General features: G+C 38.2%; 2 protein-coding genes across 4 annotated transcripts; both read left to right on the forward strand.

Annotated features, from left to right (window-relative positions):
* Positions 1-186: 186 nt before the first annotated feature.
* atp6v1ab (ATPase H+ transporting V1 subunit Ab) lies at positions 187-10,105 on the forward strand. Of its 3 annotated transcripts, none has more exons than XM_044105483.1 (15): positions 187-341; positions 2,958-3,064; positions 3,471-3,599; positions 4,090-4,304; positions 4,378-4,515; positions 4,594-4,745; positions 4,828-4,990; positions 5,078-5,186; positions 5,627-5,749; positions 6,322-6,436; positions 7,521-7,584; positions 7,684-7,887; positions 7,980-8,074; positions 8,169-8,340; positions 9,442-10,105. In XM_044105483.1, exons 2-15 carry the CDS (start codon positions 2,983-2,985, stop codon positions 9,532-9,534), a joined length of 1,854 nt encoding a protein of 617 aa, XP_043961418.1. In that variant the 5' UTR covers positions 187-341; positions 2,958-2,982; the 3' UTR covers positions 9,535-10,105. The 3 variants fall into 3 exon arrangements, with proteins under 3 accessions (XP_043961418.1, XP_043961420.1, XP_043961419.1); XM_044105485.1 differs by having other exon boundaries at positions 236-341; positions 2,965-3,064; XM_044105484.1 differs by lacking the exon at positions 187-341 and adding an exon at positions 2,443-2,629.
* Positions 10,106-10,404: 299 nt separating this feature from the next.
* gramd1c (GRAM domain containing 1c) lies at positions 10,405-22,549 on the forward strand. The gene is made up of 18 exons (XM_044105487.1): positions 10,405-10,674; positions 11,931-12,039; positions 12,307-12,430; positions 12,670-12,770; positions 13,978-14,073; positions 14,163-14,243; positions 15,936-16,054; positions 16,796-16,958; positions 17,039-17,180; positions 17,270-17,413; positions 17,497-17,615; positions 17,701-17,843; positions 17,927-18,030; positions 19,271-19,435; positions 19,795-19,861; positions 20,059-20,178; positions 20,478-20,583; positions 21,549-22,549. Exons 2-18 carry the CDS (start codon positions 11,944-11,946, stop codon positions 21,615-21,617), a joined length of 1,959 nt encoding a protein of 652 aa, XP_043961422.1. The 5' UTR covers positions 10,405-10,674; positions 11,931-11,943; the 3' UTR covers positions 21,618-22,549.
* Positions 22,550-23,253: the final 704 nt, after the last annotated feature.

Raw genomic sequence — 23,253 nt, forward strand, 5'->3', positions numbered from 1 at the left:
ATATATGTTTTTTGTATTAAAAAATACAAATAAAAGATAAACATTTGTTCAATCATAGTATCTAAAAGTATTAGTGAATAAAAAAGCACGTAGATACCAAAATATCCGGCCTTGTTAGTAAATTGAACCAAATAATCTGAATCTCAAACAAGATACGTAATTTCCATCACTTGTACGGGGGTGGATCCAAAATGGCGGTAGTTACCAGGGCCTTAGAGGTAAAAAAAAACTAAAAGGCGAGTGAATGAAGTCAGCTGACACCCAGCCTGCCGTCACGCACCGCAGTAGCCAGCTTTTTTTCTTCAAGACAAGACCTTTAACGACCACTTCACGATCAGACGGTAACAAAATCTATATATTTACCCTGGGTTCACTGGTTTTGTTATTTGTAACAAATAAGGTTTGTTGTGCTCGGGTGTTGAAATGAAACCCCTTAGCTTTGCTGTGGCGACATAACGATAGAGGCAGCAGTTTTTTTCTGAACCAGGCCGACAGAGGCGTCTTACTATTTAGTATGATACTAAATTATAGTTACATTCTAGTTAACGTTGATTTTAATGTAACGAACCAAGTTCAGTTAAGAGATATTCTTATTTTTGATTTTACGACTGGATTATATCCGCTCCCCGCAGTGCAAATAAATATAGACAGTCATTTCGAGGAAACCTGTCCGACATCCCTGAATTCAGATTTAAAGCTCAAATCTAAACTCGATATAAAGCATCAGCTTGACACTGGAGTTTTCTAAGCATTAACATCTCTACTGTTTACACAGGAGTCTGGTTTGATCAAATGGAATAATGGATAATCGGAGTTAGCTATCTTACAGGGTTTTGCAGATAACATCACCATGTTAAAATGATCTGCGTGACTATCACGCATATATGATACAAATATGAGCTTATTTTTGCCCTGTCTCTTGCCTACAGCAAATGAGACAGAAAATACAATCTATACTTTATCTCTGCCTTTTTAACAAGAGGGCCACCTTTTCCAAATATACAAAATTGGACAACAGGAGACATTTTCCTCTTTTCACAATTATTGATTATCCAACTCACTGTGGATAATAATAATTATTTTGTAGATCAAGTGTTGTCAGGTGGCACGGCTTCTGCAGAGTTTCCACACAGCTAAAAAATTTTACTTCCCAGTCTGACACCATGCTCATTTTCCACTTCCTTAAAAGAGAGTGGGAAGCCAGTCATGTGCCAGAATCATATGATCAAGTGGAGGTTGAAGTCTTGTTTCATAGATCATATGGCTAAAGTTGATCAGAAAATGGTTTGACCAGTATTGTTTTACCAGAATTTATAATTCATTTGTAAAGACTGATGAGTTGAATGACAGCCACTATAAAAAGCTTATTACAAGGTTTGTGACAAGGCTATATACCATGTAATGTAAATGTGTCCAAAAGGTCCTTTAATAGAGACTTTAATACTATTTTAAATGTAGATCTGGAGAACAGATCTACATTTACAATGAAAGACTTTATTTGTACAGTGTGTTCTTAGGGCTCTGATGGGAATAAGTATCATGTCTTCTTGAATGCACCAATATAAATGTACTAAAATATACTGTCAATGGTGAACTTTTTTGGTATTCTTTGCTAGTATCATACTTGATCCCTTTTCGCCTTCAGAACTGCTGAAAATGTTTTGTATTTTTGGTCCATATTAACATAATAGCATCACACAATTCCTCCACATTAGTTAGTAATCCAAATCTCCCATTCCACCACATCCCAAAGTTGCTTTGCTTGATTAAAATCTGACCATACAGTTAAATTGTTTTCATGTCCAATAAATCAGCTTTGTGATATGGCACATTATCTTGCTGGAAGTAACCGTCCAGCATCTGATTCTTCAACTCTGAGGAAGCCCGAGAGATAGTTTAGCGTGAAAAGCAGTTTCTGAAATACTCAGACCAGCTCACCTGGCACCAATAATCATGCTGTAATCAGTCACTTAAATCTCATGCTGATGCTGCATTTTAACCTGAGCTCATAAACATGCCTAAATGCATTAAGCTGCTGCCTTGTCAGTCTTCTGTTTGAATATGTTAATCCTTGCTGATGTGTTTTGTTTTCTCTTCTTTTGTGCTCTAAATCAGTCATACAGTCAAAATAATAAATGAAGAAATTAGATGATTTAATATTATAGGTTTGTATTATTTTTTTGTATTTAAGCAAATGCTCTCTTGTACAGTATTTGATGGAATGCTGGTAAAAATATTTTCAACATCACATTTAGATCAACTCTGTTAATGGGTTCCGTTTAAGTTTAAGCTAGACCAAATATAAAATTTAGCTGATTAGCATCTTTGGATGGAAGCTTTTATTTTGTTGTGCATTTTATTTCTACTAGAAATCGAAGAAGCAGTGTCTCCTTTGGTTTGATTCCTGCAGTACTTCTGCTGACCTTTTGGTGGCGCTGCTTTACTCATGCCCAGATGGTTGAAGCAGCCAGGCGTAAGCAGGAAGATAGATGTGTACATCACTAAGAGAAGGGCATAAAAGGACACAGGGAGAGCAGTAGTCATTGGATGCAGAAAATTGAACTTTCCTGTAATGTCTACTTGCTTTGAGACGGACAAATTCATGCATTAGCTTGTTGTACATCTGAAGGTAACTGTGGAGTCGGCTGCATTGGGGGATGGGTTTGTCACGACTGCTGACAGCTTGAGCTGCTGCTGCTGATGCTTTGCTGTACAGTTTGTGCAGCAAAGGATTTAACCATTAATGTTTTATGGAGTTTTGGAAATGTGAAAATAGACTGTTATTAGCTTTATTTTAACATATGTACTGTTTTGAATGTTATTGTATTCAGATGATTTTATTACGTTAGTTCTCTGACAGTCAGCATCTGTTTTTGTTTTGGCAGAATGAATTTAATCAACAGATTTGTAATTAATTTTCATGTTGTTGTTTTTTTTTTCTTGTCTATTCTGGTCAGGACTCAGGATACTAAACCAGAGAAAATGGACATTTCCAAGCTGCCCAAGATCAGGGATGAGGAGCGAGAGAGCCAGTTTGGATATGTTCATGGCGTGTCTGGACCAGGTCTGCCGACATGGGCTCAGATATACACAGATTCATTTATAAACAAAGATTTAGTCACACTGCAGCCTCTACTAAGCGCAGTCCAAAAAACTTAAATATCTCTTGTGTTCTCCAGAGAGAAAACTTTGTATTACTTTCTTCCTGTCACTCTCTTATAAAGACCACATTTGCTAAAAGCAAAACCAAAAGTTATCGTATTCACAAATATTTCTACCTAAACTTTTGATCACCGCTGCTCCTCAGAGTGGAGGCACTTGTCTGATTAACACTATTTTTGCTTGGTCTGTCAGACTGTCAATGTGCATGCTATCTAATGCAGCTTAAACAAATTTTCATTCATGCAAAGACATAATTTATTAGTTGTTTTAGTTCAAGATAATATTTTTGTCTTGATTGTGTTTGTCAGTGGTGACGGCCACGGCCATGGCAGGAGCAGCCATGTATGAGTTGGTTCGTGTTGGTCACAGTGAGCTGGTGGGGGAGATCATCAGGCTGGAGGGAGACATGGCTACCATCCAGGTCTACGAGGAGACGTGTATCCTTACTCTTTACCTATGTCGATTAATCAAATTGTTGGTGTTTGCCGATTTAACTTTTGGAAAACTATGATGTTTTTCACCAATGCATTCTGTGGGTTTCCATTGTTCACAGTGATATTAACTCCCCAGAGGCTGCCATTTTGTTTGACAAGCGTGTTTTACAGTTTCTATTTATTTAAACTTTGAATTTATATTAACGCAACAACAGAATATTAGGGCCGGGTTAACGTGTAATTCTTTTTTATTGAAATAAAAGACACTTTTTGAAAATATTTTTTTCATAATTTCTGTTCTTCTTTTAAGATAAAGAAAACGAGAAAAAAAATTACTAAAATTGGATCTGGTACGGACTAATGAGAAATTTTATTTTTATGCCATATCATAAAGGTTGCACTTAACAAAGGTAGGGCAATTGTGTCGAGGAGTTTATTTTGGACGCGACTGTTCATTCTTACCATTGGTGGGTTTTTCTGAGTGTAAATTCAGCTGGCGTGTCGGTGGGAGACCCTGTGCTGCGAACAGGAAAGCCTCTCTCTGTCGAGTTGGGTCCAGGTATCATGGGCTCCATCTTTGATGGTATCCAGCGACCCTTAAAGGACATCAATGACCTCACACAGAGCATCTACATCCCCAGAGGAGTCAACATCGGCGCCCTCAACCGAGACCTGAAGTGGGAGTTTTCTCCCAGCAAGAGCCTGCGAGTAGGACTTTCGTCTTGAGATCATTTAGATGAGGTATCTGTTCTGTATTGATCTTCCTTTTTCTTAACAACAGGTTGGGAGTCATATCACAGGAGGAGACATCTACGGCATGGTCTTTGAGAACTCTCTTATCAAGCACAAAATCATGCTTCCTCCCAAAAACAGAGGCACTGTGACCTATGTGGCTCCACCTGGAAACTATGACATTTCTGTAAGTTCAGCAAATCAACTCTTTACCTAGCGTCCGTTGGGCCTCGCTTTGGGCTAACTTTCTGTCCCGTTCCATCAGGATGTGGTGATGGAGCTGGAGTTTGAGGGTGTGAAGGAGAAGTTTACCATGATGCAGGTGTGGCCTGTCAGACAGGTCAGGCCTGTCACAGAGAAGCTACCTGCCAATCACCCGCTGCTGACCGGACAGAGGGTGCTGGACGCCCTTTTCCCGTAAGCTTCACATCCTCTCTCAGAGGATTTAAGGTGTTTTGAAGATGTTCTCTTAATCCAAGGCTTCTCTTCCTGTACGAAGATGTGTGCAAGGAGGAACCACAGCCATCCCAGGAGCCTTTGGCTGTGGAAAAACCGTCATCTCTCAGTCACTGTCCAAGTACTCTAACAGCGACGTCATCATCTATGTAGGCTGCGGGGAGCGCGGTAATGAGATGTCAGAAGTACTGCGAGACTTCCCCGAGGTGATTCTAGGGGTTTTATCAAAATATCTTCTTGAAAGCAAGTTAGCCTAATGCTCGATGCAACTGACAGTATTGTCTGATCAACAGCTAACCATGGAGGTGGATGGAAAGACGGAGAGCATCATGAAGAGAACAGCACTGGTGGCAAACACCTCCAACATGCCTGTCGCTGCCAGAGAGGCCTCCATCTACACAGGTGAAGCCAGCAACAACACTGCGTCACTAATTCATACTGTGCATCGCGAGATTATTGGCACCTCTTTGAATTGTCTTACTGCCTTATGTTGTAGAGTAACACAACAAAAAAAGGTTGTTTAGACCATTAATGGACAAACGGCTTCAAAAAGATCAAGGAACTCAGCAGACATTGATCTTCAATAGTAGTTAAAAACTAGTGTTTTCTTCCACTTTAAAATCATGACAGTAATTTTAAAGTGGAAACCAAACCAGTTGGTTTTAATGAGACCGACTTAGTTTGTGTTGGTCTCATTAAAACACACTAAAGTTTATGGTCGCATTATGGCAACAACAGGTGTGAATATTTTTGCAAGGCACCCTAAACGCTGGGAGCAATTGCACATTGACTATTTTTTTGTTTTTGTTACTTTTGAGCCCATAATTAATCTGTTTCTGTAGGAATCACGTTGTCCGAGTACTTCAGGGACATGGGATACAACGTGAGCATGATGGCCGACTCCACCTCGCGTTGGGCCGAAGCTCTTAGGGAGATTTCTGGACGTTTGGCAGAAATGCCTGCTGGTACGTTTGGAGACGAGGGAAAATTCTGCTCTATTAATGTGACTAGGCACAAAATACCACGCAAACATTCAAAAGCAACACAAATGTGAAGCATCAGAGTTCGTTCTGGACTAAGGTGGACTAAAAATCACCTTCTATGCAAATGATAAGCTTAGTTTGGCTAAAAGACATAATTCTGGCATTTTGTTTCTTTTAAAGGAAGGAACATTTCCCCTATCACAATGTGTTGTGGTGTTTAATATGAGAACCACCAGCTAAAAATCTTTTACTGTAAAATAGACCTCTGTCAATGAAATTATGAAATTCTAGTTTTCACTTCTTCATATTTAACTTCTCCAATGAAGCATGCGGTGGATATTTCCCTGAAGACTCTGCCATGTAAATTTATCAGTGGCAGCTGCTGCACTTTTGGTCTGTTTACTCCTCACACCTTTTGCTTTTGATTTATGAATAGTTTGTTAGATTAAGCAAAGACAAGGCATTGCACCATTTCATTTCAGTATTTGAACCCGAATAGAAGAAAAGTAGGACAACTTTGAGCATGCAGGTGTAACCTCTGTTTCCACCCTCAGACAGTGGATATCCAGCCTACCTGGGCGCCCGACTTGCCTCCTTCTACGAGCGTGCAGGAAGAGTAAAGTGTCTGGGCAACCCTGAGAGGGAGGGCAGCGTCAGTATTGTTGGAGCGTGAGTGCAACTTTCCGTCACTAGAGGGAGACAAAGTATGGAATTGAAATGAAAGTATATTTCAAGTCTGTGGATATACATGCAAAATATATATTTCTGTTTCCACACATTATTCCCCATCCTGGACATTATACCCCATTCTGTTCTAATCTACTAATCTGCCTTATTCCTGGCCTTTCTTCCCTTCTTTTTTTGTTCTCTCATGCCCTTGCTTTCATTCCTTTCCCTGTATCTTGTGTTCTTTCTTGTATCACTCTTTTTGTCTTTCTTACTTATATCCATCATCTTCCTGATGGCTTATCTCTGTTCCTACCTTTTTGCCTATTTGTCCTTCTTTCCATGCATCCTTTTATTTCTGTCCTTGAGTCCTACCTCCTTTCCTGGTATTCTTCCTACTTTTCTTATATCCTGCTTCCTTCGTCCCTCTTTTCTTATGCCATTATTCCTTTTTTGTTATTTTCAGCCTTTGTTGTAATCTTACCTTTTTTTCTTTTGTATTTCCATTCTTTTTTGTCTTGCATCTCTCTATTATCATTTCTTCTTTCTTTGTGTTCTGTCTCCATTCGTTACTTTTGCTTGTCCTTGCATCTTTTTCCATTGTGTACATCTTTCCTTCTTCTGTCCTTCAATTTTTGTCCTTATTACTTCTATTTTTTGTAGCCTTTGTTACTTTTTATTTCTTGTGTTTTTCCTTCATTCATTTTGTCCTTTGTTGACTGTGCTGCGACTCCATCCATCCTCATGTCTTGCATTCTTATTACTTTCCATTGTTTTGTCCTTACTTCTGTCATTCCTTCATTGTGTCCTAGTTCACTTTCTTCCCTGTGTCCTTTATTTCTATCTGTCTCCAGTCCCTCCATTTTTTGTGTGCTGATGTTAGATTAAAATTCTACTTTTTACATATCTGCCTAAATTAATCATGGAAGGTTTCTTTTTAAACATTGAAATTAACATAAAATGCTTGAAATTCTGAGAAGTAGATGGTTGTATGGGAAAAGTATAGGAAAAGTATGGGAAAGTATGGACATCATCCCTATTTGTTGTGGACGATAGTGGTTTAATAAATCGTTTGCTGTGTTCTCAGTGTATCACCTCCTGGTGGCGACTTTTCTGATCCCGTTACTTCAGCCACGCTTGGTATTGTGCAGGTATGCAGTTATACTCTCGTTCATTTGTCCTCTTCTCAAACACACCCGCACTATCAGTGGTAGATGCTTCACCAAGTACGTGGGTCATCCCCTCCTCAGGTGTTCTGGGGTCTGGATAAGAAGCTGGCTCAGAGGAAGCACTTCCCCTCCGTCAACTGGCTGATCAGCTACAGTAAATACACTCGCGCTCTGGACGAATATTACGACAAGCATTTCCCAGAGTTCGTTCCGCTGCGTACTAAAGCAAAGGAGATCCTGCAGGAAGAAGAAGACCTGGCCGAGATTGTGCAGCTTGTCGGAAAGGTAAGTCACACAATATATTTTGCTTTTGCTCGTCGAAGCACCTTAATCATGTGGCGCTCACTATGAATTAAAGGTGAATTTCCTTTTGATAGGCTTCATTGGCAGAAACCGACAAAATCACTCTAGAAGTGGCCAAACTGCTTAAAGATGACTTCCTGCAGCAGAACGGTTACACCCCATATGACAGGTAAAACGCTACCATGGGGGCTTTGTCTACTTAGCACTGCCTCTATCACACTCTAAAAGAACCATGATAGTTACTGAATAATTTACGTCCTCAGGTTCTGCCCCTTCTACAAGACGGTGGGCATTCTGTCCAACACGATAGCTTTTTATGACATGGCCCGGCATGCGGTGGAGACCACAGCCCAGAGCGACAACAAGATCACCTGGGCCATGATCAGGGAGCACATGGGAGAAATCCTCTACAGGATTAGCTCCATGAAGTTCAAGGTGAATTCGGGGGGCTGTGAAGGTTTATGGGTCTTGCATAAATTTTTTTATTTTTTCAAAATTTATTTATGCTTTAACATGAGGTGGGTCTTGCATAAATTCAAAGTGAATGTTCGAAAAAAACTGGACGATGAGGCTTAAACATAAAATATCTGTTTTTTTTGTGTTTTTTTCCATTAAAAAAAAACTCTGACATCCCCAGTGGATCATTGACCTTCAATTCAGTTTTACTGAATTTCTGAATTTAATAGATTTAGTTTGGTTTTATTTGTTTTCTCAAAAAGAAATTACGAATGACAAAAAAAAAAATTTCAGTCTGTGAGATGAATTACTGAGTATTTTGGCTGGGCTAGGAGAATGTTTGTTTTAAGGAGAAGTATCAGCAAAATAAATACGTAATTTTATCACACAAAAAAACCCACCTTAAAATTACCTGAAGGAATTTGTTTTAATGAGAAAAATAGTTTGATAATTATCTGGGTTTGACGTGACCACGTCAGTGTATGTTGCTCTTTCTTTGAAATAGATACCATTTTTTGTGTGTGTTTTAATTAAAAAGTCCTCCTCCTACTGCTAATAATTTGATGCTCATGTGTGAAAAGATTAAGTATTATCTATAAAAATTATACCAATGAATAATTAATGTAGATTCTTAACATTCCTCTTTTTATTTTTTGTCTCATGGAAATAAAAAATCCTTTTAATTTTACAACTGTATTCTTGTAATATTTTAATATTTTCACTTTTTAATAAAAAAAACAAAATCTAATTTGGCTCTAATACTGCATTGAAAGTTGGCCTGAATTCAAAGTCCAGTAAAACATGTTTGTGAAGCAAGATGATTGGCATTGAGTGTGGTGATGTCACTCTGAATTTTGGAAACCCAAGGACTGCATTGCTGAAAAAAAAATCTAGTTTTCCAAAAATTAACTAATCAGAAACCAAATATTGGATTAAATCAATTTATCATCCAGCCTTACGTTTGATGTTTTTCATTTTAAAGTGAATGTAAAATTCCAAGAGTTTGTAGCTACTAGATGTGAGATTTATTGGAGCCCTAATTCTCACTGTTTGATTGGATGTGTGTGTGTGTGTTTGCAGGACCCGGTTAAGGACGGCGAGGCCAAGATTAAATCTGAGTACGCGCAGCTTCTGGAGGACATGCAGAACGCCTTCCGCACGTTGGAGGAATAAACTCACGCTGTCCTTCCAGTCTTTCCATCTCTACTCCTCCACCGCTGAGCACATTCCACCTCCGTGTATTCCCAGACATCGTGTGCTTCCTCTGTGATCCTCTGTGCGTGAACGTGCGAGTGGGTGTGTGTGTGTGAGAAACTTACTGTGGAGGGAAAAAGATGTACTGTATTCATTATTTGTCGCCTCATGCAGGCGTACTCTAGATCCTCTGCATGGTCACTGACTGTGTGTGTGTGTGTGTGAATGTGTTAAATATGTGTGCGTTACTTTTTTTAATTTACACAATTTCTGTGTAGCTGCGTTGCTTTTCCTGAAGATTTTTCAGTTAATGTGTTGTAATTCAGATCATCTGTACAGAAGAGTATTGAATCTAAATTTAAGAAGATCAGTCTATTTATTGCCAGCATTTCTTCTGTTGTTTTTGCTGCTGTTTTTTTTTGTTGTTTTTTTTTTGACGTTTTATGGTTGTATATCCGGCTGTGTAGTGCTGTGTACTTTGCTGTGTGAAAGTCCAACTGTTTAATCATAATACTCTCAAAGAATTAAATCATTGTGGGGTAAAACAAAACAAGGTGTTGAGTGTTTTGTTCAACCTCATTGTGTGTATCTATGCAGTTAAACTGGTATTTCTGCATGACTGTAATGCTGGAACATCAACTCTATAGCAGCAGCAAAGCAAAGACATTTTTCTTAAACATAGAGCTGATTCTGTTCATATTTAAATTGGATTACTTAAGGCGTGTACTGCAAGTGTTTAGATTTTTAAATGCAAACACAGATGTCTATAATTAAAAAAAAAAAAAATTAAGAAGTCACATAAGTCAAGTCTGATTTGTTCTTAAAATTGGGCATAATTTCCGAAACCACAAACACCTGGGTATAGCAATCATCCTGCTTTCCTTAGAGGACTAGTTAACTAAAGGTTTGGATCCTAACCAGCTGATTTAAAGCGTCATCAGTGAGGCGTCAACTCCCACAAGGCGTTTTTCCCTCCTGGCTGGATGAGACTCACCTGCCGAAGCAGCAAGCGGGAGGAGGAGCACATTTGACTCAACCTCAGAGGTTTCAGAACCAAACAAACCTACTTTTTAAACCTCGGCCAGACAGAACCGGAACCCTGGGTCCTCTCCGTGTTAGGTAAGTGACCGATGGCTGAAAGTCTGGCTTGGATAACCCACACGAGGATACACAGAGGTGAAGGGGAACAGGGGGCGTCTTTATCTGATTGACATACCTACAGATCAGCTGATGATGGCTCTTATCGGAGAAAACGGCTTCTTTGCATTTTTACTCGGATCTGGTGGTTTTAACTTTGCAGTGGTGTGGAAAGGTGATGAAGCTGTTTATTCAGAAGCGGGATTAAACCCGTCCTAAACATGGATCTCCAGACAAACCAGTTTTTGTTTCAGTAGTACTGACTTCTGTGGCTTCTTTGAATAGCTCTGTCGCATTACGATTTTTCTCTTACTTATCCTTTTAAATTTAGATTTTCTGACCACTTTTGCACTTTTGAAGACAAACTTATTTTGATCAGTCGAATTGTAATGTTTGTCATTTAAACGTAAGGTCAGGCACTTCAGATTGCAGAGTTGAGTGGATTTTTTTGTATCATAATTAGCTGTCATCTACATGCATAAAATTAATATAAAGGCCTGCATCCTGGGAGGTTTGTTGGGCAGTTGCTCAGGGTGGCATAAGAAGGGGGGAAAACGGAAGAATCATGTAAGTATATATTTATTTGCAACCTAATATCGTTTATATTGGTTAATGGAGCGTTAGGATCCCTTTATGTTGAATAGGTGTATAAGTTGAGGGGTATATGTGTGTGTGTGTGTATATATATATATATATATATATATACATACATATATATATATATATATATATATATGCTAAATAAGTAAAAATCACTAAATCCTGGACAATATTTTGATATAGTCTCTTGGAGAATTACGACTTGGGCTGGATCTCAATTTGTGGCTGAAAAGAGCTGCTCACACCTGAGCAACCTGACAAACCTTGAGCTATTTTGCAATGTTCAGTTGTGCCAGTGATTTAATCAGTTCTCCAGTTGAAACCAAAGCTGCCTTCACCATATTAAAAGTTTGTCAATTCAATATTATTATAATTATTTAAAATTCTTGTCTAAAGAGCCAAATTATTTTTGTCTCTTTAGAGCCAAAAATATAAAGGCAACTGAGTGGTGAAAAATCCAGAGTAAAAGGGGAAACTTATTTCATAAGTATTGAATTGTTGTAGGAACCATTCAGAGTAAAAATCCTTTACACCGCTTTATGTGAAACATTGAAATGTCTTGATGATTGAATGGTTTATTATTTACAACTTTTGTAGCTTTTCATTCTATTACTATACCGTCTTTATGTTGCAAACAGCCCAGCAGAGCCGATGGACCAGCTTTCCAACCGGTCAGGAGTGGGCAGTGATGATATCACGGACGAAACTGGATCCCTGCTGGACGTCCAGTTGAGCTCGGATGAAGATGTAAGGAAAATTTAAAACAAACAAGAACCTGAAGCACAGACCTGAAAGTCTTCAAAATTATTTTCCTCAGACGTTAGTCATGAGGACAAAAGTTGCTAAGAATAAACTACCAATATTACACATAAAATGAAGATCTTTCACTGCTCTCTAGTGGTTCAGATGCAGTATTGCATTATTTTCCACTGCATCATCTGTTTCAGACGCAGAAGAAATGTTCTGAAACTTCGAGTTTTAAATTTGTTTGAACCTGTAATCTTTCCGAAACAGAGCTCCGATGCGCTGGGTCCATGTCTCGCTGTGCCTCAGTCTCCTCTGCCAAACTACAAACAGAGGGTGGAGGAGTTTAAGAGGCTGTTCAAGGAGCTGCCTGACTCAGAAATACTCATTTTAGGTAAGTTCAGGTTGGAGAAAAAAATATAATAAAAAAAAACAAAACAAAACTCATTAGTCATTTAGAGACTAACTTTGGTGGGGGAAAAAGCTTTAGTTCTCAAGTTTAGGATATATTTGCGCTGCTTATTCCACAATGTCTTAAAATAAGTTCCTGAGATTAAACGGAAAGTTTTAAAATAAAACTTTAGGTGTTGTTATTTGTCTGTACCGGCTGTCTGCTTTATGTTTTCTCCTCAGACTATCCCTGTGCCCTCCACCGGGACATCCTCCTTCAGGGACGCCTCTACCTCTCAGAGAACTGGATCTGTTTCTACAGCTATGTGTTTCGTGGTACAAAGGTAATGAGACTGATGGGGAAAGGATGAGGAACCGGAAATGAGTCTTAACTTTCAGCAGTGATCCCCAATGTTATTCTTATCCATGAGAAAAAAAATTACGAATAAATTGTCTTCTTTTAAAAAAACCTGTGAAAAACAGCTGTTACAAAGGAAAACATCTTGTGCTCTAACATAATTAATTAAAAAGAGCAGTTTTGTTTCTTTAAAATTGGATTAATAATTAAGTTATGATGAACGTAAAAACAGTAAGTACAGACAAGTTCTACTTTAGTTTATTTATTAAAATTTATCTGATAAAGCTAAACAAAAAGCTGTGGAAGTGTTCCAGATTGAAGGAAAATATTGAATAGTTTAGGAAAGCATTATGGAGTCAATCCATGTTGAGGGTTACTGCGGACTAATTATGGAATTGCTCATTGATGAGGAAGTTGTTTTGGATTTGCAGTTGTTTTAATTTGACTTGTAGGGTCAAATCGGACATTGGAAAAGCAATTTTATTCATCAGTTAAAGTCTTAAAATATGGGAAAACTCAGAAGAAATTTTGATGGGGCCTGGTGCTTGCTGCATGCTTCTAAATCTGAATCAAAGTTGCTGTGGTTGAGTTGGTTGCAATGTAAATCAGCTTTGATCTTCAAATTATAAAGCGCTTACAGTAACACTCGGATTGGGGCATGTCTATGTTTCAGTTCCATGAAAATAACCAAATGGGTATTGTGTCATGTGGGTTTTTTTTATTTTATTTTTATTTATTTATTTTTTTTAAAGTTCTTCAGTCTGTTGTACCATCTCATCTGGGTCAAAGGTCACCTGTATCTATATTTGCTTCTGTTAATCTGATCAGCTGTTTGTTACAATCCATGTTACCGTAACACCTAAGATTCAGGAAATGGTTATAAAATAGTAATTTGATTTTGGGGGGAATACATGGAAAATGAAATGTTTTTTTTTTTTGTTTTAGAACATTCTGGTTTTATAAAACATACCTTGAAAATGAGAAATGTTATTTTTGGTTTACATATTTTAAGATATGTTTGTACAAAGCCGATGTTTCCTCTTGGTAAATAAAATAGGTTTTTGGTCAGACTGAGAGAGTGGTGATTCCAGCAAGAAATGAAAACATGATTCTAAAATGAGTGAAGTTACTCTTCACTTATCAAAGCACTCACTGGTTTTCATAACATTTATTTGTTTAAAATGTATTTGCAGATTACACTGTCTCTCAAAGATATAACCACAATGTCCAGAGAGAAAACGGCTCGACTGATCCCCAACGCCATCCAGATCTGCACACATACCGAGAAGGTATTTGAGCAAAAAGAGACCTGATTAAGACTTTCTTTATGTAAAAGAAGTGCATAATTCTAAATATATTGTTTGTCATTCATCCACAGTATTTCTTTGCTTCCTTCTCGGCAAGAGAGAAAAGCTATCGGAGTGTTTTCCGCATATGGCAGAACACTCTGCTAGACAAGGTAAGACTCTTCAGTGAAACAGTCGGGCTCCAATAGGAGGAATGTTTGCTACTCATTTGCAGTCAATTTTCTACCGTCTAATCTCCTTCCCGAGGACCAGTGTGTCCAGTTAGAAAGCAAACATCTGTATGCAGATACAGAAATCCCACAAACAGACACTGACTGACATCATCAGTGACAAACTACAAAGTTTTTGCACTAGTTCAACACACTGAGTTTTTGTTTACTGTTCTACAGGTTGAGGTAAGGTTTGAAGTTTACTCATAGAAGTCATGAATGTAGTTCAAAATGAACCCACAGGATCTAGGCTTTCACCTTTGGCTCACTTATTGATTAAAGTAACATGGGAAAGCAGACCCATCTCGTTCCCCAAAAATAGACATGTTTACTTTTGCACTTCAAAAACCACAATTTGTACAGAAAAATGCTGTTCGCTAAAGCACTTTTAAGAGGTGGAGTCGGGTAGAAACTTAAAGCGTGATAGATGGCAGCAAATTGAAACATGTGGAACTCTGAGCTCTAGAATCAGATCTGTTTTCTATTTGGGGATATTAGAGTAAATAAGAGAGATTTTATTTATTTTTAATATACGAATACACTGAAAAAAGATGAGAAACCCAACGTCCTTTTTATCACAAGTCTCAAACTACTGTTGAGATTCCAAAAAATAAAATGCAATTGAATGGCTCCATGAAAGTGTCAGTCAGAATCAAAACTAAATTGTCAGAACAAAATGTTGGGATCTAAAAAGGATTAATGAAATCTGGCGGAAGTAACTGATAAGTGTGCCTAATTTTATTAGACGTATCATTGCTGTGAATAAACGGCAAGTACAAGCATCACAGAGAAGGGATTTTGCATAAAAGTGACCTCCTTTGGTATATTATTATGATCAACTTTCTGTCAGAGTGAACTTCAGCCCTTTAATTTGATCTCTGCTGCTGCAGCCCTTTTTTCCCCTGAACTGTTCCCCTCATAGAGCGGGGACTGCAATCAGGTAAACACCTGTGTAAAACTTGAGTTCATTGACCCCATCTGGGTGTGGCCAAGAGATTGGTATCGTCATGCTGCCTGTAACCAAACGGACTTCGCCGCGGTACGACGGCAATGACTTACTGCTCGGATCTCGGGTTTTCTCTCTGCGCAAAAGAGGAGGGTTTTTATTAAATATCTAATTGGTGTTTGGGCGGCGCGTCTTTACGGACTTCCTGAATGCGCGGTGGTGCGTTCAGGTCACACGGCGTATGAGCCATTCAGAACCCGGTCGAAGCGCGCAGGGGGATATGTCCTCTGACAGGTAGGAGAACCCCGAGGAACCGGTTTACTGAAACGCCGACGCTAAAATAAAGGATTTATTTTCATTTAATAGACTGAATGAGCAGACGTGTGTCTATTTCTAGCTCCTCACGTTTGAAGTTTGTTTTTGGCTTTTCCCCCAATAGATATTAGGTAATCTGAACTTCTTTTGCAGTGAGAACGTAGTAATGCAACCTAACTGACCTAGTTGACGATGATCGTGTTTGTAGGTTGTCACCCATGGAGATAAGACTAAATTATTCCTTATGGAGTCCTCCAGGCTATACACCCTCTGCATAATTGCTTGTTTTTGTGTTCACCTTCTGGTACCAAGAGAATGCAGGCGGAGGAGACCTCTGCATACTTCTAATTGATGTTTATTTACCTTTATTTTAGACTTTGACGTGCGTGGAGCTGTGGCAGATGATCAAACAGCACTATGGCTGTGATCTGGGCCTGAACAATGAGGAGATGGAGAGTTTACAGGTGTTAATAGAATCAACTGGGCAGACCAGGTAACTTGACCTTCGTCCTTGGGAATTTGAGCATGTGTTGTTTTTTTCCCCCCTGACTTTAAAGATGCCTCAGGGTTTCATTCTTTCTTTGGTTGACCAACAAACAATGACCTTCAAACACAGTTTGGGGTATAGATTTCAAAATAACTCTCTTAAAAATAAATAAAAAAGCATGAAAATGTAAACCTGCATTGTGCATGTTTGGGTAATGACATAAGAGGCAAATGAATCAACCAATCCCAACTGATCAGCTTAATTTTACAGTGACCTTTCACTGATTTCAGGACTTTGAAGCATTCAAGTTTCTTCTCAGTAGTTTGGGGTTTAGCACCATATGTTTAAGACAGAGTTTGACTCATCATGGCAAAGCTGAAGAAAAACGGTTAAGATGGTGGTGATTGCATTCAAAAATTTAACTGGTACGAATCTGTATATTACTCTGAATTTATCTCGTAAAGAGGGAAGGAGCAAAATAACCAGCAACCGTTTGATTGCAAAGTGGGAAAAGAAGACTTGCATCTGACTTGAATTATGCCTTATAAGATGTCGCAAGAGGCAAATACGAGCATGAACTTTCTTTGGGGAAGGCATAGATTTCATCTTACTTGACAATTTACAAGAGAATGGCAAAAAAGAAAGAAAACATGACCACAGCAGCATGTTCTACAAAGGAAGGTTGATTCTATAGAAAGGTTTGGTGCCGACTTTAATCTGATTTATTTATTTTTTTTTGTTCTTTAGCCTGCAGCAGAAGTTCAGCGGTGGCGTTGATGAAGGTCTTGTGAGACTGGAGCGGCCCAACAGCCTCCGTCTCCCAGTGGTGGAGCATGTTCCGTTGCAGAGCTCCACACCTCAAGGAGAGGAGATGCCTTCACCCATCAGCTCACCAGGGACAACCAACATGGTATCGTCTTCTTTTCCTACATTACTAAATATTTTTCTTTGCTCATTTTATCTTCTTAGAATACTATTCATTTCTTGCAGGATGAGTCTCGTAACAGCCCGTCCCTACACCGAACTCCGACTCTTCTATTGGAGCGACACCCTGCAGAAAGGCTTTCCACTCAGTCCCTCGACGCCAACGAGAACTTGTTGGAGCAAAGCGGCTCGGAATCCAATGAAGAATGTAAGAAGAGAATGGGGATGCGGATTATTTCTCTTGGTTGTTTTATTTATTTTTGTTCATTACGTTGCTCTCGTGTTTGCTTCCACCAGTGGAGTATCGAATGGACAAGTCCGAGGAACCGGGGCGACTGTACCTCAACAAGATTTTCCACATGAGCGCAAGCAAAATGTTTGAGCTACTCTTCACAGACTCCAGCTTCACTCAAAGGTTTATGGAAATCCGCAGGATAACGAGTAGGACTATACATCGATTTCTCCCGTATTAAAACATATTCATGGAGGCTTTTTAATAAAGATTTCTCATTTTGCGTCTTCAGATCCAAGCTCTACTGCTTGGCAGAAGGATGACTCAGGAAATGACAAGCGGGTCATGAACTACACTATAACCATCAATAACCCCCTTATTGGGAAGTTCTCCACCGCTACAGAGAACCAGGTGTGGCTCTGTCCATGTGAATGGTTGACTAGACGTGTAAACATGTTTTTTGTTTGGCTTATTTGAGCTTCATTTACCTCGCCAGACTCTGTCCAAAGAATCCAGGGATGGCCAGTACTACCAGGTGGATGCTGTGGTGCACACTCATGACGTCCCCTACCATGATCACTTCTACACACAGAACCGCTACTATATCATAAGAGTCTCCAAACGGAAGTGTCGACTAAGGTGATGAATTAATTGAATTGCAGACTAATTGTTTAAATGTGAATGGATTTGAACTAAAAGTCTCACTTTTTTTGTTTTGTTAGGGTGTACTCTGATGTGAAGTACATCAAACCAACATTTGGTCTAATCAAAACCTTCATTACAAAAAACTCCTGGAGTGGCATTGAAGACTATTTCAGACAACTGGGTGAGTATTTTATTTTATTTATTTTTTTGTGTGTCAGTCCAAAGGCAGAAAGGGCTTGGCCTTTTTACTTTTCGTTCTCACTCCGTGATTTATTGTATGTTTTATCTGATATGAACAGTTTCCTCCAGCACACATATAGCACTGCTTCTGAATCATATTACTGCTGTGTCTGCAGGAAGGGCAAAGAATATGAGGGCCGATATTGCAGTCACTCTTATCAGCTGCTCTGAATGCACGTTGCACAAAGCTGGAGCGGCAAACCTTTTATTATCATTTATTGTGTGTGAATTAGTCTTATCGCTATGGAGAATTAAAAACAATCTGGCAATAGGAACAACACAGTGTGCAGTGCAATCTCGGCTTTAAATGTTTTTGTGCAATAAATAAGCACAAAATAGTGTTGACTGTGAATGGGGTGCAGGGGAGATGCGTGGTTTTCACATGCAGAAAGCTGTACATAATTGTCAACAGCGGATGTTTTTTCTGAAAATTCTTGTTCAGTTACACCAGCTGATTCAGATTGAAAATTTGTTTAACTGATGGTCTTCATTAATTATTTCACTTGGATTTGGGTCTGGACTTTGAACTATTTTGACACATAAATACAATTTGATCTAAACCTTTTGATTTGCAACCCTATTTTCTGCTGATGTCCTGCCTGTAATAGGTTTTATTCCCTTCATTCGTTCTTGTACATGTTTCCTGTGTCCCCTGCTATTTACTTATTGATTAACTTCTAGCCAGTTTGTTGCTCTGCATTTTCCCCCTGCATATCAGAGTTAATGTGGATGACTAATGCATGACACAATTTTATTACATTTCAGTAATGTGCCTCTTTGTGTTGCTCTTTGTCATGGAATTCTTATATGAAGTTTGTGATTGTATTGTGAAAAAGTGTATAATGTTTGTCATAAATCCATTCAAAAGATGGATGAAGCTAAAGATTATGAACATAAAAAACTAATATTGCCTTAATACTAAGGATAAATTCTCTGCTCAGGAAAATTTTCATACCATTTTGTTATGAAAAATAAAACCAATACTGTATCAACTTTTTGTTTCAAAATAGTTGCAGATAAAACATAGTTTAACAGGAATTTTGAATGCTGTCTGCAAAAAAAAAACTTGAACAAGAAACTAGCTTACAATGCGGTGGGTAGCAAGGTGGTTGTTTGTTTTTTTAAATAAATAACTTATAAGCCCAACTTCTCTTTTCTATATTTTCTTTGTGGTGATACAGAAGCTGAACTGTTGGAAGAGGAGGCAGAGATGAACCAAGCAGTTGGAGAGTCTGGAAAAGCTGGGCTCCGCAGGAGGAGGCGAACGTTCAGCCGGACCCTACTGGATCATGGAAAGCCCGGCAAGCAGTCGGTGAAAGTTCCTGACAACAGAGATGGAAACATGGGTACTGAACTATTTCTTAAAGACATAAAATAAAGTTACCTACCTGTATTTCTTTTACCATTTAGGCTGGTATAAGCAAGTAATGTTTTGCATAAAAAAAGTTGGTGGCAAATTGATGCCATTTATGTACAGTTGCTGAAGTGGGAAGACGATCTGAAAAAAATTTAAGACATTGCATCATTGTAGCTGAAGAATGGGGCAACATTTATCTCGTGGTTCCGTTACAAAATGTTTCCTGTCCCTATTGGAGCTTATCCTGTTGCATTAAACAAGTGCGAAGTTTTCTTATTCATTTAAAAGTCTGCCTATGTCTGTATGCTAAAAACAAATTAAGCCTATTTAAATCTTGTGCCGTTTCAGGCCCCATGGACACCACAGGCCCACAGAGATGGAGCACTACTGCAATAGTTGTTGGCATGAGTGTAATGTAAGTTGATAAACTAAAAAGGGAGCTGAATATTGTGATTTTTCTGTTTTGTTTATGAGGATATGTTTCTTTCCAGCTCAAGCATGCAAAGTCATTTCCTGTCAAACTTGCAAACGTCGCAACATTTTGTCTGCGTCGATCATCTGATACCACTGTCTTTTGTTCTTGTGACAAACTGTGTTTTCTCCTGGTTTCAGTCTGCTAGTCCTGATAGTACTCAATCTGGGCTTGTTTTTCAAGCTGTGGGCCATGGAGGACGTGGCTCACCGCATGTACCTCACGACAAAGCATCGGCTAAGGGAGCGGATGGAAACCAGGTTGGATAACCTGTCTTATTTTAATCAACATGTTTCTGTAGATGGGGCAATTGGTAGTTGACTAAATCTGAAAAAGTGAAGGTGTCTCTTATGCAGGAAAACATCAGATTCTTTTTCTGCATGAGCAGCTGACCTCAGTTCCCTGCACTAATAAGTCTATATAGATGCCGTCTCAGTGAATATGATTGTACAAGAGGTGTTGCATCAGCTCTCGTCTAAAGTTACATGCTGTTGAGTTTGCATTCAGTAAGTGCACCTTATTATTGCATGCAGGAAAAATAATGGTCTCTTTCTGACAGCTTTGGACCACAATATGGTCCCAAGCCATTGCCAGGATTCAGGACCAATGAGCACATGCAGCTGCTAAAAACTGTCCTGCAGGACTCTATTCTTCTTCTAGAACAAGTAAGATATGAACTGCTAATGTGTAACACAAACTAATCACAAATTGCATTGGGTTGTTGGGTAGTAGACTGACATAGAGTTTATTGTAATAGAAAGTGAAATAATGTAAAAGTTTTTTTTGTTTTTAAATGGAAAATGTTGTGCAGAAATCATAGCAGTTGGTAACAAATCTAAAGTAGCCAAGGCATTTTTAAAAATGATTTATTTTAATTTTTTTTGCAATTTCTCTGACCTTAAGATCAGTCGGATTAAATTGGGAATCTATGTAAACCTCTATTTTCAAATCTTGCAACAGATTCTGAATTATATGTAGGTCTGGAGTTGGACTAGGCCATTCTACTTGATAAATAAGCTCCAGAGCCTTTTTGGCCCCTCCATTACGACTCTTACAAAACAAAGTAAGAAATGTTTTTTAATTTTAATGGGAATATGATGTTGTGGTTTTAGCAGTTTCGCAACATCAGCATAGAATATCAAGAACAGAAGGAAACCAGTAGTATAAGGTTTTTAGAAGTAATTTTAATGAGTTATAGCTTTGAAGAATTTTATACTTTATATTTCAAAATGTTATATTTTCCCTTTGTAAAAATATATAAATTTTTAGATGAACTTCCCTGGCTCTCAAAGTGAGATTTAATTTAGTGCATATTCTAAAAAAGTAAAAGCGTCAAATTTTATTTTGTTGCAACAAAGGCTAAATTTTTGAATTTGTAAAAGTTGCTGACCCTGATCTGAACCATTGTAGTTCAGGCTGCATGTTTAGTTTTGTTCTGCTGGAAGGAAGTCTTGGTGTCAATCTCAAGTCTTTTGCAATTGTTATCTTGGAATCACTTTGTACTTTGGTCCATCTTCCTATCTCAAACAACTGGCTTTCCTGTCTCTATGTATATCTACTTATCTCTATACAGATTTTAAAAACAAAAAGCACCTTCTACACAAACTTAGTCATATGTTTTCCTCCACAGCTCCGTACCTCTCTAGTTGTGCTCCAGCAGAATTTTGCTATGGCCAATCAAACAGCAACTCACCAGTGACCTTATCTTCATCTCAACTACACTTAAAGAAGCCGTGTTCACGTCTGTGCTAAAAGAGCAACAGACTGCTGCAGCAGACCCCCTCAGTGGAGGCCTGGTATCCAAAGCTTTGTTGCTCCACTGGCGTCCCCAGACTCCAGACATACCATGCGTTGCCAGTTAAAAGCCAGCACCCCAGCATGATTTTTATTTTTATTTTTAAACTGAGCTGCTATTGAGGGAAAGATTCAGGGTTCTCTGTTTTGAAAACGGTGGCATATTATTCCTCCATTTTACCCAGAGATGTACCACTAGTGTAAATATTTATTTTACTTTTCTTTTGTTTTTAGTGTTGGTACATGCATTACTATTTAAGAATTTAAATTTTTGCACAAGCCTTGTGAATATCTCTGAATCTTTAACTCAAAACTGTTGTGACCTAAGCTTGAAGGTTTTATTTTAATTTTAGCAAACATAAATCATGTAAATTAAAGGTTTGGCTCAGGTATTTGGTTTATTGTATAAATTTAATTTATATTTCATGGTGCATATCACTGTGTATAATTTAGATCTATTTTCTTCTATGTTCTGATTTTTAAGTGAAAAAATGTTTCTTATTTTTTAATCAGTTTGTGATGCACAATACAGTTGAGCCAGGTTTATTGTTTACAATGTTTTTATCCTAAATGTTAAAGAAACAGCAGTTTCATTCTGCTCCTTCACAGCCTGTATTTATATTAAACCATCTGTGCTTTTTACATTAAAATGATTTTGTCCCCCCCCCCTCTGTTTTGTGTATTTATCCCTTCATTTGTCACTGCAGATGTTAAGTGTTCAAAGTGAAATCAAGCTGGTTGAAGGACTTATAGTTTGGACTCTGGTATTTTTTATTGCTAGGTGGACTTCATATTGTTCTTGAAATGGGAAAGAATAAATGATTCTATGAAACTGAACCTAATGTGGTTTTTTTTTTTCCCCCTCCCCCATGTCACAGAACCAACACACAGCTCGGTCTTTAATTATTGACCATAAGCCTGTGTCCTCTTGGCTAAAGTACATATTGCTCCTTGTGTTTAGTCCTTTTGACTGAACACAAAACGACTAAACACAATACCATACAATAAGGCATTCAAGTAGGATTGCATTACAGCATATTCCTATTAAACCAGTAAAATGTATTATCCTTACTAGAACGTGGATTGAGGCTTATCTGAATATTGTTCACCATCATGAAGGGGAGTTACAAGGATGAGTAAAAGTGCATTTATTGCTAAAATAACAGATTATGCAATTTTTTTTTGAGATGGACTGCATAAACATGTTTAGTTTTTTAATTTTTTTACATTCTTTAAACAAAAGCTTCTTAACTTCTGAGCTGAGATTGTCACAAATGTATATTTTTGGCTGACTTTAGCCCATTGCCTTAATTTATTACAATTGTTAAAAAAAATGGTTATAGTCTAAATTAAGTAGAGTTTCTTTTTGAATAGCACAGGCATTGTTTTGGCTGTTTTGGGCAATAGATGGCAGCAAAATGCGTTTGGATGACTGGCATTTTTAACTGATAGTTTAGGTGAAGTCAACAAAGGTCTGAAAGGGGAATCTAAACAATCTACCCTTACTTTGCAGATAACACTATAGTATACTACTACAGTAT

This window comes from Gambusia affinis, linkage group LG21, assembly GCF_019740435.1.
Source record: "Gambusia affinis linkage group LG21, SWU_Gaff_1.0, whole genome shotgun sequence".
Classification (NCBI taxonomy): domain Eukaryota; kingdom Metazoa; phylum Chordata; class Actinopteri; order Cyprinodontiformes; family Poeciliidae; genus Gambusia; species Gambusia affinis.